Source organism: Lotus japonicus, chromosome 4 (genome assembly GCF_012489685.1).
Source record: "Lotus japonicus ecotype B-129 chromosome 4, LjGifu_v1.2".
Lineage (NCBI taxonomy): Eukaryota > Viridiplantae > Streptophyta > Magnoliopsida > Fabales > Fabaceae > Lotus > Lotus japonicus.
Window position 1 is genome coordinate 29,946,238 of NC_080044.1, and position 16,046 is coordinate 29,962,283.

Below are 16,046 nucleotides of genomic sequence, written 5' to 3' on the forward strand. Positions count from 1 at the left end.
ATATTGTTTAGTGTGCATCTCTGTGCTAGATTCCAATAAGATCCTAGAGAGACTCACTTAACTGCTGTTAAGAGGATCCTCAAATATCTGAAAGGAACCACTAACCTTGGCTTGATGTATAGAAAAACATCAGAGTATACACTTTCAGGTTTTTGTGATGCTGACTTTGCTGGAGACAGAGTGGAAAGGAAGAGCACCTCTGGAAGCTGCCATTTCCTTGGAGCAAATCTTGTCACTTGGTCAAGCAAGAGACAGAACACAATTGCTCTATCAACTGCAGAAGCAGAGTATGTCTCAGCTGCCACGTGCTGTACACAAACCATATGGATGAAGAATCATCTGGAGGACTATGGTTTGTCTCTGAAGAAGGTTCCTATTTACTATGACAACACAGCTGCTATCTCACTCAGCAAGAATCCCATTCTACACTCAAGAGCAAAGCATATAGAGGTAAAGTATCATTATATTCGTGATCATGTTCAGAAGGGCACTCTATCATTAGAGTATGTTGATACTGACCATCAGTGGGCAGATATTTTCACTAAGCCCTTAGCAGAAGATAGGTTTTTATTTATTCTTGAAAACCTGAACATGGACTTTTGTCCAGAGTAAGGTTTTCCTCAGAACTTCTGACCTTGGTACCTCTGAAGTCATCAGATGTTACCCTTTTCAGAAGGTACTTGATCAAAAGCACTTAACCCACTGGTTAAACTTCTGTGGTAGGCAACAATACACGTGTCACTTCATTTGTGACATAGTTCCTTGAGTCGCGTGGTGTATCTGCTATAATGATGATGCCTACTCTCCTCCACTATGCTATTTTCAGACTATCTATTTTACAACCGTTGATTTTTCTTTTACTTTTTACCTCTTAAAATCGCAACGGTTACCATTAAACCCACTATACGCACTTTTCACACACGATCTTCCACACACTTACACAGACGGTTTTTCAAACTCTTTATGTGCATTGCATTCATTCATACTCCTCTCTCCAATATTCCCCTCTCTCTCTGAACCCTAAACCTCACTACCTGAGAATCATGGGCAAATCAAGGAAATCAAGAGCAAGTGTCACTACTTCTTCCAAACCAACCGCTGAAGACCAAGAAACTCAGAGATTTGAAGCTGCACAACAAATTCTGAACACACCCAATGTGGTTACCTGCGTCAAGAAAGCTGAAGAACTGTTTGTGTGCAACGAAGCAAGAGTGGACTTCGACAACCTGGCTGTTCATGGGTTTGATATCAGGGATCAAGTCAACTTGCAAGGGTGGTCTGGCTACTTTGATAGGCTCTGCAGTCTGATTTACAACAAATTGGTTGTAGAATTCTGGAAAAACGCAGTTTGCAACGACTACTATGTCGTCTCTCATGTGCTGGACAAGAAGATTGTAATTTCAGAAGAGTCCATTGCAAAGCTGCTGGGTATGGAGTTCCAGCAAGGAAAAAGGATCAAAAATGTTGATGCTAATGTTCCTGGGATGAGGAACTTAGTCAATAAGGAGATTTATGATAATTGATATCTGGAGAGGACCAAGTATAACATAAAGGACTTGAAGCCAAACATGAAGATTTGGCAGAAGATGCATTCACCCCAGAACCGGTGGAACTGATTACCTTAATGCAACTCAAAAGGTAATCATGTACTACATTTCTAAGGGTAAGCCTATATGCCTGCCGTTTCTGCTTTTCAACTATTTGAAGGAATGCGTTGAGAAATCAAGGACCACAGCTACTGAGAACAAGAGGTCAATTTCTTACATTCCTTATGGAAGGTTGCTTTCAGATATCTTCATCCAGAATAAACTAGTCAAGACCTTGTCAGACCTTGGACTTCATGAAGATCTGACCATGTCCATTGGTGATGCTCTCAATGGGACCAAGTTGAAAAGAATGCAAATCATTGAGAAAGTCCAAGTTGAGCCCACAGAAGACACATCTGAAGAAGTTCGTCAGAATAACTACCCTATTGAAGACTATCCTCTCTGGTCCAAGAAGGACAATCCAGCAAGCATTCTGGAATATGTAAGAATGCTTAGAAGCAACGGAGATAAAATCACTCTTGAAGAATTTGTCAGGACTCTTCCTGACAGTCCTCCTGAAATGCCAACAAGGAGAGCCAAGAGAACAATCAGCAAGCCTTCAGATCCCAAAGGCAAAGGGATTCTGATAGAGAAGACCAAGAAAACAAAAGCAGCATCAAAGTCTGTAGTAATCAGGGAACCAGTTCCAGAACCCTCTCCTGAAAGAACACCAGAAGAGTCATATGAGGAATCTCAATCTGACGATTCTGAAAGCTCTATGGATTCTTCCTCTGGAAACCAAGAAGAAGAAGTTCCACCTAGAAAAAATGTCAAGAGGAAAGCAATTATTGAAGAATCATCTGATGAGGAAACCGAAGAAGATGTTCCTCTGGTAAAAAGGCAAAGAATTCAATCAGCTCAAGTTGAAGAAGAAATTGAGCAGGATGACTGTGAGATCATTGAAAATGTGCTCCAAGTCATAAGGGAATCAGAAGAAGCTGAAGAATCCACTGATTCAGATGTCGAGCCCATAGGCAATAGGCTGAAACTGCCTCTGAAGGGTCCACTTCAGAAGAAGGAGTCAGGACCAAAGCAAACATCTGAAAAGATCTCAGAAGTGCAAAGAGAAAGGAGATCAAAGACAGCTTATGATCCTGCAAGGACTGCCAGACCCACCAGATCTATCCCTCTCAGAGAATCAAGTAAGGAACTTACTAAAAGCATTAATTTAGATTCTGCTTTAGTAGTTATTCCTGAGCAACCTGAGCCTATATCTGCATCTCTGCCAACATCAACCCAAACAGCTCCCACTCAAACAGACCCTCAAACACAAGCCTTTTCTCAAGCTGAAACACAAGCCCCCCAATCAAACATCCAAACAGCTACCACTGCCATTCCATCCATCCACATACAAACCTCTTCCACATCCACCACAACTGAACCTGTACCTTCCTTCAATTCTTTCATTCAAGGTATCGTTCAAAGTGAGGCTACCCTGAGAAATTTGGTTCATCACTTCACTCCCAAGCCTCCATCCAGTTTAAAGACCCTCCTGTTAACTCAAACTGGTGAGATCCCTGCTGAGGAAGAAAAAGAGGATGATGATGTTCAGATCCTTGAACCTCCCTTCAATGTGAAGCCTATTCAACAAGTGGCCTCCAACTTTGAAGATCAACTCCAAGATGTTGCTGAAACTTCCTATGTGTCCTTGTCCAACTACTCTGCAGTAAACTCACGAGATCTGAGTTTTACCTCACCTGAGAAGACTGCTACCTCCAGGCAAAGGCAAGTGACGATCTCTGAAGCTGAGCATATGGATGAGTCTGACCATTCAGGAATAGAGAAGAACCATGAGATTGATTCTACTCCTTCAGGACAACCCAGAACTCATAGTTCCAATGCTTCAAGCTCAAATGCAACCAGAACTCCTCAGCCCGTCCTGACCTTGGCAACCTCCTTCCGACCTCAAAATCTCATTCAACTCATTCAGGAGTTCTCAAAAGAGGCAACCAGAAGATTGAAATGGTTATATCAGGTAACTGATAATCAGTTTGATGCTTCATTTGTTGATGGTCTGTGGTCTGCCTTCGGAAGATGGTCAAAAAGCAGAGCTTATGAATTTCAGAAGCAGCTTAGCAGTGAGAAACGTCTGAGAGTTCATAATGCGTCTGAGAGAGCTTATGAGCAAAGGAAGAGAGTGCTGCATAGAGTTTGTGAACCCTTGAGAAGAGCTATGGCTGAAAGAAACTATGTTGTATCAGAATGTACCTCAGAAGATGCTGAGATGGTTTCAGAAGAGGTTGCAGAAGACAGCTCTGAAGGAATAGTTATTCTGGAAGATGCAGATGTTACTGAAGTTGAGAAGCAAGTGCCAATTCAAGTTGTTGCTGAAATTCCATCAGAGGCAGAAGTCCCTACCCCTGTCTAAGCTCCAGAACCTTCTCCTCATCCTCATCCAGAAGTTGCTACTCTTGCTGCCAGGATTGACAGAATTCAAGATGATCAACAGAGATTGTTTCAGATGGTTGAGCAACAAGGACTTGTTCAGAGTGAACAAAGCAGGCAGATTCAGGAATCCTCAAGCAAAATGGAAGCCATGCTGAAGTATCTGATCGAGAATCTTCCCTCTTCATCAAAGCCTTGAACCCCTCTCATCTATCTTGCATGCATTTGTTTTAATAGTCTATGAATTTATCTCATGTTTGACTGTGTTAAATTCTAATTTACTTATTCAATGCACCGTCCACTTAGTAACTCACATGCTTTTATGATTTGATGAGTTTTATGCATGTTTTTCTGTTACTTTTCTTCCTTATAATCTCTGTGTTCATTCTTCTTCATCACCACTCAATCCAACTACACTCCATTCATCTCAATTCTCCTCTCTTCTAAATCAAAATGACTTCTGTCGAATTGATCTCTGAACTCAAGACTATGGTATTTGACCAAGTCTTTCCTTGGAGCGTTAATTTATCTACCTCTCAGATTTCTCAAGCTCTTATGAAGATTGAGAATCTTCTGAATTGTTGGCTGACATCCCATCAGACTCACTGTCTTCAGAATCTTCAAGAAGTTCTGAATGACTTCCTTCGTCTGGCCTCTCGCCGGAAGGACCTTGAAGCTCAGTTCGAGGGCATTTGTATGCTCCTTGAACATGAAGAAGATCAAGACGAAGCCGATCAGGATGCTGTCCAGGAGAATGAAGCTCTGAAGGAAGAACTGGCTACCCAGTTAGCCTCCATTGATTAGGACCTGCGTCCCCTGCATCTTCAGCTTCTCTCCATGAAGAACTCCCGTGCTTTCCTATGTATCTAGGACTAGTTTTCTTCATTCCTCTCTATCCTCTGTACTCTTTCTTCATTAAGTAATAATAACAGCGTCTTCATGCATCATTTACTTGATTGTTGTTGTTATTAGCTTTGTTTTTCACTCTTTTTGCTTATGACAAAAAGGGGGAGTACATAAAATGGTTTTGATAAACTTTTCTTATATTATATAAAACCAGTAGAGGAGAATAAGTATCAAATACTTATAGCACATAGATATTGCCAAGCGTCTTAAATAAGGAATACATTTTGTTCATATTCTGAACTTATTTGCTTCTAACGCCTTATTCCAATTATACCTGGACAATATTCTATGTTCTCATGTGATCTACGCAAGTTCTAAACCATCAATTTCTGATGAGTACACATCCCTCTAAGCGTATCTTCTGATCACATAACTAGACTCCGAATCTAGACTCTTCATCACTTCATCAAGTCATAGATTCAGGGGGAGTCAAGGGGAGACCCCAGCTCAGAATCAGGTGTTATCCCAGATTCAGAAAGAGCAATACAAACCGTTACACAAGGACAAGTTTAATCTCTGATCTCTTCTCTCTTGTGTATTCAGTTTATTGTTTAAGAATTGTTCATCAAAATACTTGTTTTGTCATCATCAAAAAGGGGGAGATTGTAAGATCAAGGTTTGATCAGTGGTTGCATCTCTATATTTTGATGATTACAATTAAGGTTTGTGATGATGAACAATTGTGGTACCCTAACGTTTGTCTCTTTGAGTTGTGACAAACAGGTTCTGAATCTGACCCAAGCCCATTCAGAAGAAGAAGAAGAACCAAGGGATACTAAAAAGAGAGCTCTAAAGATTAACATGTTCGTTCAGAACAGCGGCAAATCCTTCAAAAGTTCTGAAGATGGAAGCTCTCAAGAGGTACTGAAGAACCGGAGTCAGAAGTTCTGAAGACCAGATGTTCCAGCGGAACGGTCCAGAAGTAGAAGACTCAAGTTCTGAATACCTGAAAGAAGTTGGCATCTGAGGACCAAAGCTATTCTAGCCCTGACGTTCAGAAGTTCTGAGGAACTTGTTCAGAAGCAGAAGTTGCAAGGTCAGAGGATCCAAGCTTCCGTCTGACTATGATCAGAAGCTTCACCAACGTTCATCTGAAGCACTCCAGATCTCAAGTCAGCTGGTGAAAGGACAGGTCACTGTCATAGTACAAAATCGTACAAGCCTCAGTCTGTCCGCCACCTACCTCGTGCAGCCTAGCAGTCTGATTTTACAAGATTGCCACTCCACCGGACAAAACCCTAGCAACGGCTACATCATATGCCTTGGAGTATTTAAAGGCTGAAGATAGAAGAAAGAAGCTAAGAAACTTTGCTGAAATCATTCAACTTATACGAACCAATCTCTTAGCATTATTTCTTCACTGTTCTTAAACATCTGAGTTTACCATTAGCTTTTTAGAAGCATTTCTTGTAAACCCGAAACCTTTTACATTACTTTGTAATGTTCCTTAAGAGACCAAGGTTGGTCGGATCTTGAGAGGACTGAATCAAGGTTGATTCAGTGTTTAGCTAGTCTTAAGAGGATCGGTAGATCAGCTTCTTAAGAGGATACTAGTGAGAAAATCAGTGTATTGTTAGTCACTTAGCAGGTAGCAAAGTGCAGTTGTAACACTCATTGATTTTAGTGAATTGCCTTCATCAGAAGAAGGAAGAAATCACCTTCACGGGTGGACTGGATTAGCTTGAGCTTTTATCTCAAGTGAACCAGGATAAAATACTTGCGTGCTTCACTTCTTATCCCTCAGCACCTAGTTCTTATCTTTGAGTTTGGAAAAAGTTTAAAAAGTATATCCTTTATTCAAAAACTCTATTCAAACCCCCCCTTTCTAGTGTTTTTCGCACCTTCAGATATTCGAAATCCTAAAATCATCTCTTTGAATGCTGCTGGCCCTCTATGGTTGCTTCAACTTTGGTTGAATGCGGTTTTTGAATCTTCCTTATGATGCTTCCAACTTCAAAGCTGATTTTAAGAAGTACTTTAGCATGTTTCTCGAGCTAAAACACTACCGGTCTAGCTTTGCTCCTTACAGCAAGCCAACCTATGGCCCACGATGGCTTAGGAATTCATACCCTAACCTTCCTGACTTAGGAGCTCTCTCCCAGCATCAGCTTGAACTCTGGCAAACCATCTTGTCTCCCCGAGTTTTAACAATAGGTTTTGCCAGTAATGATCACACCTTGTGTGGCTATAACCCCCAGGTCGTTTCTCGACAATTTGGGCTAAGCCAGAATATGCCCAACACTTTGTTTGACAGCACTCTTGTCCTTTATCCCGGCGTCGTCACTAAGACCAGTGTCTTCGACAAAAGCGTTCACTATTACAACAAGATGCTCCTCGACCTCAGTCCTTTTCCTTTTGTTCCTTCTTATTACGTGACCAAGTCCTTTAAAACTTGGTGGTCCGGGTATTGGACTGAAATTTCTATGCAGCTTGTGGATTGTGTTCAGTGCATGACCAATGCTTTTCTTTTGCAGAATCAGATTCCCAAGAAGACCAAAGGTATGCATCTGGCTGAAATCAACGTTTTTCAGAATTTCTTTGGTGTAGTGTATTTTCCGGAACCTCGACTTCGGGAAACTGTTGCCAAAGCTGCTCAGGTCCTTAGGCAAAAGTGGGAATCTAAAGCCAAGAAATCTCGATTGGTCATCCCTCCTCATGAGAATGGTCTTTCTTTTGTCACTCAACAAACTGGCTTTACGTTCCCATCGTTGCCTACCTGCCAGTATGCCTTGGCCTTTCCTCTGGTTTTTCCCAAGTGGGTTGACCATGTAAGTATAAAGAACATTTATAATGAGGCGTTGCCTCCCCGGAAGCGAGTGACCTGGACTAAATACTACATGTGGAATTATCCTTTATATATGCCGGTCGAAATTTTAAACCACATGTCGCTAAACGCGCGTATTGGTCAAGGTAACCATTTCGACTTGGCTTCCTTGCACTGTTGGTTATCTGACATTTCCTTTTAAACTTTTGCAGCTGAACCCATTCCTCGATCAACTCCTCAGGATTCTCCTCAAGTGCCTCCGGTTACTATTGAAGTTGACGATGATGATGATGATGACGATGTCAGTTTGGCTGACAAGCTTAACTTAAACAAGGTACCTTCTGGTTGAGCAAGAGAGTTTTCTTTCTAATTTGCTTATTCGTGTCCTGTGCTAAGTCTTCCTTTGCTCCAGGGTCGAAAACGAGGGGCCACCCCTACTACTTCTGCCAGTAAGAAATGAGCCAAAGGTGCTAGTGGCTCCACTGTTAGTAGGCCCTCTCCAGCCAAATCCACAAGTCAACCTCAGGTGGGGGAAGGTGGTGGTGGTTCAGATGTTGACAAGGTTTGCATGTTCTTGATTATATTGACGGTTGTGCTTAAACTGACGCTGTCGAATTTTACTCATGCATTGTTCCCTTTCCTAGGTCGAGAAGCAGGTCGAGATACAAGAGCATTCCGCTTCTAGCCCTCCACCTCATGACGAGCTGCTCGTTTCTGCAAACGTTGAAGTCTCTAGCCAACATGGCGAGAAGACACCAATCGAGGAGGCTCCTAAGAAAAAGAAGTCCAAAACCAAGTCTGGCAGAGGGTCGAGTAGCAAGTCTTCACAACCTTCTAAGAGCTCAGCGGATTCTAGTCCCCTCAAACAATCTGCTCATAAGGTAACCATTGGTTTGGTTGTAGTCTATCATTTCATATGGTACTTTCTCCTTATGTCCCCTAAGGATTCTCATTTTCCTTCTTCAGAGGGTCGGTATGTCCAAAATGGTTGTGCCTCGAGCCACGTGGTTACCTCCTAATATCCCACCAGTCATTTTGTTTAGTCCTTTGCGCAGTTTGGAGTCCTCGAGTTCGAGTTTAGACTCTAGCGAATTAGACCCTGTGTGGGACAAGTTGACGTTCTATTTCAATTCACAGCCAATTGCTTGGCAGCATCCTGGTTGTGAACCTTATTATACCAAGGAATGTCGAGATAACCTTTCTAATTTTCCTCCGCAGGATACTCAGAGCACTTCCCCTCCTGCCCGTGAGCAGAATGTGCCACATGTCGAAGTTCAAAGTGGTGAGGACCAGGTGCCCCCAATCGTTCAGCCTGACCAAGTGATTAGCGCCATGCCTCCTCCTAAGTCTCCTGTTGCTTTTGGCGCCGGGGTCCAGACCTCGACTCAAGCTTCCCCTATGCCTAAGGTTCGACAAGACTCCGGAATGGCTCTGTTTTCCCCACAAGCCAAGGGAGGTTCAGCTTCTTCGAGGACCACGACCTTGTCTCAGGCTTCTAGTGAAAAGTTGGATGCTCTCTTTGCCAAAGACCCTCTTAGTGCTATCCAAGGTTTTCTCGATGGTACTCTGGACCTTGATTCTTCAGCTCTCTAGGTCGACGTCGCCGAAACTGCTGAGTCTCGTGGGGTGGCCAATGCTGATCAAATCAACGAGAACCTAGCCAAGCTTAAGAGCCTGGTCTTCGCTGAAGGCTTCCTCGATCGAATTCAGGCTGACCCTCAGGCTAGCCATGAGGTTAAGGAACTGCTCACCTTTCTCATTGGCCAATGTCTTGACCATGCTCAAGCAGTTGCCCTTGTCGAGTTGCAAACCTTCTTGGTTGAACTCTTGGTTGTCTTTGATCAAGCTAAGAATGTGGGTCAGATCATCATGAGCAAGAGGGCTCGGGTTGCTTCTGGTACAAGTCAGATCTCGAATATGAAAGATGAAGTTCTCAAGTTGACTGCCAGGAAGGCCTTGATAGCCTCTGATTTGGCACGTATCGACGATCGACTTGGTGAGCTTCAACGAGAGACGATTAAGCTGGAAAAGGAGCGGGCGACCTTGGTTGAGGAAAACCCTGCTGTGAACACCGGTTTGGCTGCCCTTGCTGATGAGTGCAAGAAGTTGATGCTGTCTACCTCCAAACTTTCCAAGGAAATTGAAGTCGACACGGTGGCCAAACAGAGTCTAAAAGCCAAAATTGCTGCTGCCAGAGGCCAACTTGAAGCTTTTAAGTCGAAGTTTTAGAATTTACTTCCCCTTTTCCTTCTTACTCTCTTGGCCTGTAATGAACATTATTTTGTGTGGCGTTTGTTTCAACTTTTGCAATTAACTTCAGTGCTTATTTCGAACGTGGCTTTATATTTGCACTTGTTTGGATTTCGACACACCTTGACATGTTTCCATTTGTGCTTTCAATTTCCAATATGCGTGCTGTCTAATATTTTCTGTTCTTGCAAATTTTCCACATTGCATTTAGACTTTAACAACCTTTGAGCTTCCACAGTCCGAAGCGTTCCAACTTCTGAGTCATTATTTGACTCCTTGGGAATAGGGTAATTTATGGCAGTCTTTTACCATGCTTCAGTTCGTAGCCTAACGTCTTCCTCCACTCACGGTGGTGGCCTACGTGGCTGGTGGTAATTGGGTAAAAATTGGCAACTGGTCATCTGCCATCAATGCAATTGTTTGTTACGCCTTACTATAAATGAGGTTGATTTTACTCTTAACCAGTAACTTCTTTTCTAGCTTTGATCTTTTGATCATGGATAGCCGTGTTATCCTTCGTAGCATTTGCACCTTGGCCTTCCGAAGGGATCTATTTCAGGCCATGTACTCCCCTTCCTCCTCTGGACTTGAAGAGCTTTTGGGGCTTACCCATCAATTGCTCCAAAGGCGAATTATTGCGCGTGTTAAAGCTCCACTCCAAGAGTTCTTGGAGTTGCTTCTCGAGGCAAAGCCTCTATATGAAGAGTATAATCAACTCTCCGTGATGGCAACCTTCCAAGACTTCCTCGTGGATGAGCTGATGGAGAAGTTCGATAGGCTCCAATCCTCTTTTGATCAGCAAGATCCTGAAGAGCTCGTCGGACTAGCTGTCGAGATTTCTGCGGTTACCTCTGAGGAGTTAGCTGCTCGTCAGGAGAAGGCTCGGCTAGAAAGCCAAATGGAAGTAGTAATAGGACATATATAACCTTTGGGGGCTAGATATAATGCTTATAGGGCTAACCCTCCTTTTTAGATTTTTTGCCATGCTTGTAATGTTTCTACCTTGATTAATAAAACATTTCGATTTTGGCAACAACTGCATGTTTTGCTTTTTACTTATTCGACTCTAACTTCGTGTAACATTGGCTTGTATATTTTCAAGTATTTTACATTTATTGTTACATGTCGATTTTGGCCATTTAGCTCTTTAATCGAATAAGCATTGTTAGAAAGCACTTTCTCGATCTTGAATGGACCTTCCCAACTTGGGGCCCATTAGCCATACGTCTTGTCTTTCTTATCCATAGGCAAAATAACTTTCCACACGTAATCACCGGCAAGGAAAGATCGATTTCTAACCTTTTTGTTGTATGCTTTCGCGATGCGATCCTTTTTGTTGTATGCTTTCGCGATTCGATCCAACATCATGCTCCAATAGTCTTCACTAGGAATCTCTTCTTGTCTTTGAATTCTGCAAGATTGTAGGTAGACTTCTGCTGGTAGCACTGCTTCTTGACCATACGCTAGTCGAAAAGGTGTTGCCCCTGTGGCTTCCCTTGGTGAGTTCCTATAAGCCCATAGGATTTGGCTCAGAGTCTCATGCCAACTTTTAGGTTTTCGACCAACATGCTTCTTGATCAAGGTGATCAAGGTTTTGTTGGCAGCCTCTACCTGACCATTTGCTTGGGCATAGTAGGGAGTCGAGGTTAGAAGCTTTATTCCCCAGGATTCTGCAAAAGCCACTACTTTTCGTCCTACAAACACTGTTCCTTGATCTGTTGTGAGTGACTCAGGGAAACCAAAACGGTACACGATGTGATTTTGTATGAACTCAATCACTATGTCCTGAGTCACATTTTGTAGTGGAATAGCCTCTACCCACTTAGTAAAATAGTCTATGGCCACGATTATATACTTATGTTGCCTTGATGAGGCGGGGTGAATTTCACCAATTAAGTCTATGGCCCATCCCCTGAATGGCCACGACTTGACTATAGAATGCAACTCACTGGCTGGTACATGCTGAATCCCTGCATGCCTCTGGCAATCTTGACAACCCTTCGCGTATTCGATACAGTCCTTCATGATAGTTGGCCAATACATCCCCTGTCGAAATAGGATCCATTTCATTTTGGCTCCTACCTGATGCGCTCCACATAAACCATCATGTACGACTGAAATCGCTATGAAAGCGTCATCCTCACTTAAGCATTTCAGTAAATTCCCGTCGACATTTTTCTTGAACAATTCGTTGCCCATGATGGTGTAATTTAGGGCCCTGTATTTGACTTTCCTGTCTGTGGTTCCCACAGGGTTCTGCAAGTAGTCGACAATTGGCTTTCTCCAATCGCTAGGTGTTAGATTGTCGATAACCATGACGTCGAGATCTAAAGGATTCAACTTTTCCTTGATCCTGACAAACTCCTTCAATCTGTCTTTATCTACCATATACCCAGAGGCAATTTGTGCTAACTCATTAGCTTCTTGATTGCTTATCCTAGGTATGTGGTCGATTCCTGCTTGGTCGAAATTGGCTAGTAAACCTGTTGCTTTTACATAATACTTCGCCAAGTTTTCACTAACGCACTTATATTCCTTGGTCAGTTGTTTTATTACTAACTCAGAATCTCCTTTAATAATGACGTTTCTTGCCCCCAAAGCCAATAGGATTTCGAGGCCCGAGATTAAGGCTTCGTATTCAGTTTCGTTATTACAGCAACTTTCTCTAATTCGAAACATGAATTTAGTAGGGATGCCTTGTGGGGATACCATGAACATCCCAATTCCTGATCCTTCTCTATGGCTTGAGCCATCGAGGAACAGTTTCCAAGGTTGCAGTCCTACATAGGTTATTTCCATAGGCAGAGTGTGGTCTACTAAGAAATCCGCTACTGCTTGCCCCTTAATTACCTTTAGAGGGACATATGTAAGCGAATACTCGGTTAAGGCTAAAGACCATTTACCGATTCGACTATGCAAGATGGGTTTGGATAACATGTGTTTTATTATATCAAAATGAGAGAAAACCATTACATCAATTGACTTTATATAATATTTCAGCTTGTTACAAGAGAAATATAAACACAGACACAACTTCTCGATCATGGTGTATCGAGTTTCAGTATCATTAAAACGCGACTTAAATAAAATACGGCTCTTTCGATGCCATTTTCATCCTCTTGAGCTAGCATGCTTCCAATGGTTTCATCTGTAGCTGAAATGTACAACCTCATTGGCTTTCCTTTTATAGGAGGGATCATCACGGAAGGGCTTGCCAAGTACTCCTTGAGCTCATCGTACGCTTTTTGGTGCTCTGCTTCCCAACGAAAAGTCTCTTCTTTTTTAAGTCGAAGAAGCGATGAAAAAGGCTTGGTTCTTTCACTAAGATTTGCAATGAATCTTCTGCGGAAGTTGATTTTCCCCAACAGTGACTGGAATTGCTTTTTGCTGGTTGGTGGACTTGTGTCGAGAATAGCTTTGGCCTTATTCTTGTTGATTTCGATGCTCTTCTTGTGCACCACGAAGCCCAAAAAATCACTTGCAATCACACCAAAAGCACACGTAAGAGGGTTCATCTTTAAACCATGCATCCTCATTCTCTCGAATGACTTCCTTAGATGCAACAGATGGTCATCCCTGGATGGGGATTTTACCACTATATCGTCGATATAGACCTGCATAAAAGTTTCAATGAAATCATGGAAGATGGTATTCATTACCCTTTGGTAGGTCGCGCCAGTGTTTTTCAACCCAAATGACATGACCACCCACTCATATGTCCCCAACGCACCGGGACATCGAAAAGCTGTCTTCGACACATCTCCCTTGGCAATAAAAATCTGGTTATAGCCAGAATATCTATCCAACAGACTCAAATATTCGTGGCCAGCTGCAGAATCCACCATCATCTCGGCTATGGGCATGTGATATTCGTCTTTGGGTGTAGCCGCATTCAGATCTCGGAAGTCAATGCAAACTCTCATCTTACCATTTTTCTTGATCACCGGGACCACGTTGGCGAGCCAGTCGACATATCTGGTTGTTCTAATGTACTTGCATTTCAAAAGTCTTTCGATTTCTTCTTTGATCTTTACCAAGACATCTGGATGAAACCTTCTAGGCAGCTGCTTCACAGGCTTCTTGTCTTCTTTGGTTGGCAGTTGTAGTTCTACCAATTCTTGACTGAGTCCGAGCATTTCATCATAGTCCCAAGCGAAACAATCTTTGAATTCTCTCAGCAACTCTATCATTTTACCCCTGAGCTCTGGGTCAATCAGGGCACTTATGTAGGTTGGCCTTTTCTTCGATCCATCTCCCAGATCCATTTCCTCCAAAGGATCTTGAGCCTCCATTTTCGTGACATCTACTAGAGGTTTCTCGAACCCCAAGGGGCCATCATCATAAATGCAGTCCAACCTCAGGTTGTGCACATCGTCCATGGTTTTCTCACCTGGTTCGTCTAAACACGAGTTATCCTTTCCATTTCGAGTTAACATCTCGACAGGAAAAATCGAAGCTTCAATTTCTCCTTTGATGGCCAGGTTTTCAGCCATTTCGTCGGCCTCTAGAGCCGTTCTTATCTTATTTTCGGACGCGTAAGCCGAAATTCGAGCAAAACTCGAATTAATCATCATTATGTGGTGTTGCCACTTCTGTAGTGGCATTTTCATCTTTTGCCACTTCTTTTGTGGCATCCTCATCTCCTTCACTTCGTCATCCGCTCATGGCTTCTACCTTGCAGGACTCGTTGAGGTGCAATCCTCGAATTGGGTCCAAGGTTAGTGAGTACTCAGAGTAAGGATTGAAATATTGGTTAGCCACCGTATCCAAGGGCGCGATTGTGGCCAAATTCTTTTCGAAATTCTTCTTGTTGATGTACCCAGCTTCTGCTAAATAATAGCTTTGATCTGCCTATACATTTTCGACCACACCATCTGCTTTCCAAATAGAAATCCTTTGGTGCAAATTGGAGGGCACTGCTCCTACTCCATGGATCCATTCTCTACCCAACAACAAGTTGTAATTGGCCTTTGATGGCACCACGATGAACAAGGTGGATCTGCTTACCGTTCCAAAAGTTATGTTGAGCATCATAGAGCCCATGGAGGTGCTTGTTTTGCCCTCATAATCTGAAAGAACCATGTCATGAGGAATCAAGTCGACTTCCGTTTTACCTAGTTTCTTCAGCATAAACTGGGGCATCAAGTTAATTGCAGCTCCTCCGTCGACAAGAACTTTGTTGACACCTTTGTCTTCCACTCTGGCCCACACAAACAATGGCTTCAGGTGGCTTTTCATGTGTTCTGAAGGCCTCTAGAAAATAGCCCTCTCATCCTCGACAGATCCTCTTTGCATCACATAGTAGCACAAGGGGTTGTCATCAGCCTCTTCCTCGACGTAGTAGTCCTCTTCCCCCTCTGTTATTTCAAATATCCTGTCGAAGTCTGCTGGCAGAATGGACACTACGCAAATTATGTTGAGGTCCTCTTCATCACTGTCATCGAAATCGTCTATCATGTCTTCATCTTCATCTTCAGCTGTTGCCTTTGCTTTTTCCTTGGATGAATCTGGCAAGGTCATCCCTTGCTTGATAGCATGATCAAGCTGGTTGATGATTGAAGCCACATTTGGCTTGTCCGCTGGAGGGTCTTCTGGCTTGACGTCCCATAATGAACGGAATTTGCCACTTCTTTCCCTTTCAGCCTTCCTCTTTCTTAGGAACCGTCGAAATTGGGTGCTGCTCTGGCCCGTAGTAATTTCTCGAGCCATATGAGTAATTTCTGGAAACCTGAGAATTGTTGACATAAGATGACCCTTGTCCCATGTCAATCTTCTGCCACTTTTGGCGCGACTTGGGTTTAGGAGGTGCTGGCTTAAACCACTGGTTCCTGGGTACACCTGAGCTGGGCAAGTAGGATCTCCCCTTGGGGTCTTGGCCTTTCTGGCCACCATGTTCCGGCGTCTTTTCGACTTGCACTTCATGAGGGTATGTGAGCCTTCTAGCCACGGGCTCTTTTTGTCGATAGTACCTCCTCATCTTAGAGTCCTGATAAGCCTTTGCAGCTGACATATCGAACACAGCACTGCATCTAGGGCACAACATGACTTCCTTCTCCCCATCTTTGCTTCGAGAAAGGAATTCGTCAAGGGGTTCTCCCTCTTGATAGACTTCTTCTAGACTCACGTCTTCTCCCACCGGCTCCTCGACTGGTGTA

General features: G+C 43.1%; 1 protein-coding gene across 1 annotated transcript; it reads right to left on the minus strand.

Moving 5' to 3' along the window:
* Positions 1-14,742: 14,742 nt before the first annotated feature.
* LOC130712593 (uncharacterized) lies at positions 14,743-15,129 on the minus strand. Its single transcript, XM_057562419.1, has one exon. The coding sequence runs from the start codon at positions 15,127-15,129 to the stop codon at positions 14,743-14,745; it is 387 nt and encodes a 128-aa protein (XP_057418402.1).
* Positions 15,130-16,046: the final 917 nt, after the last annotated feature.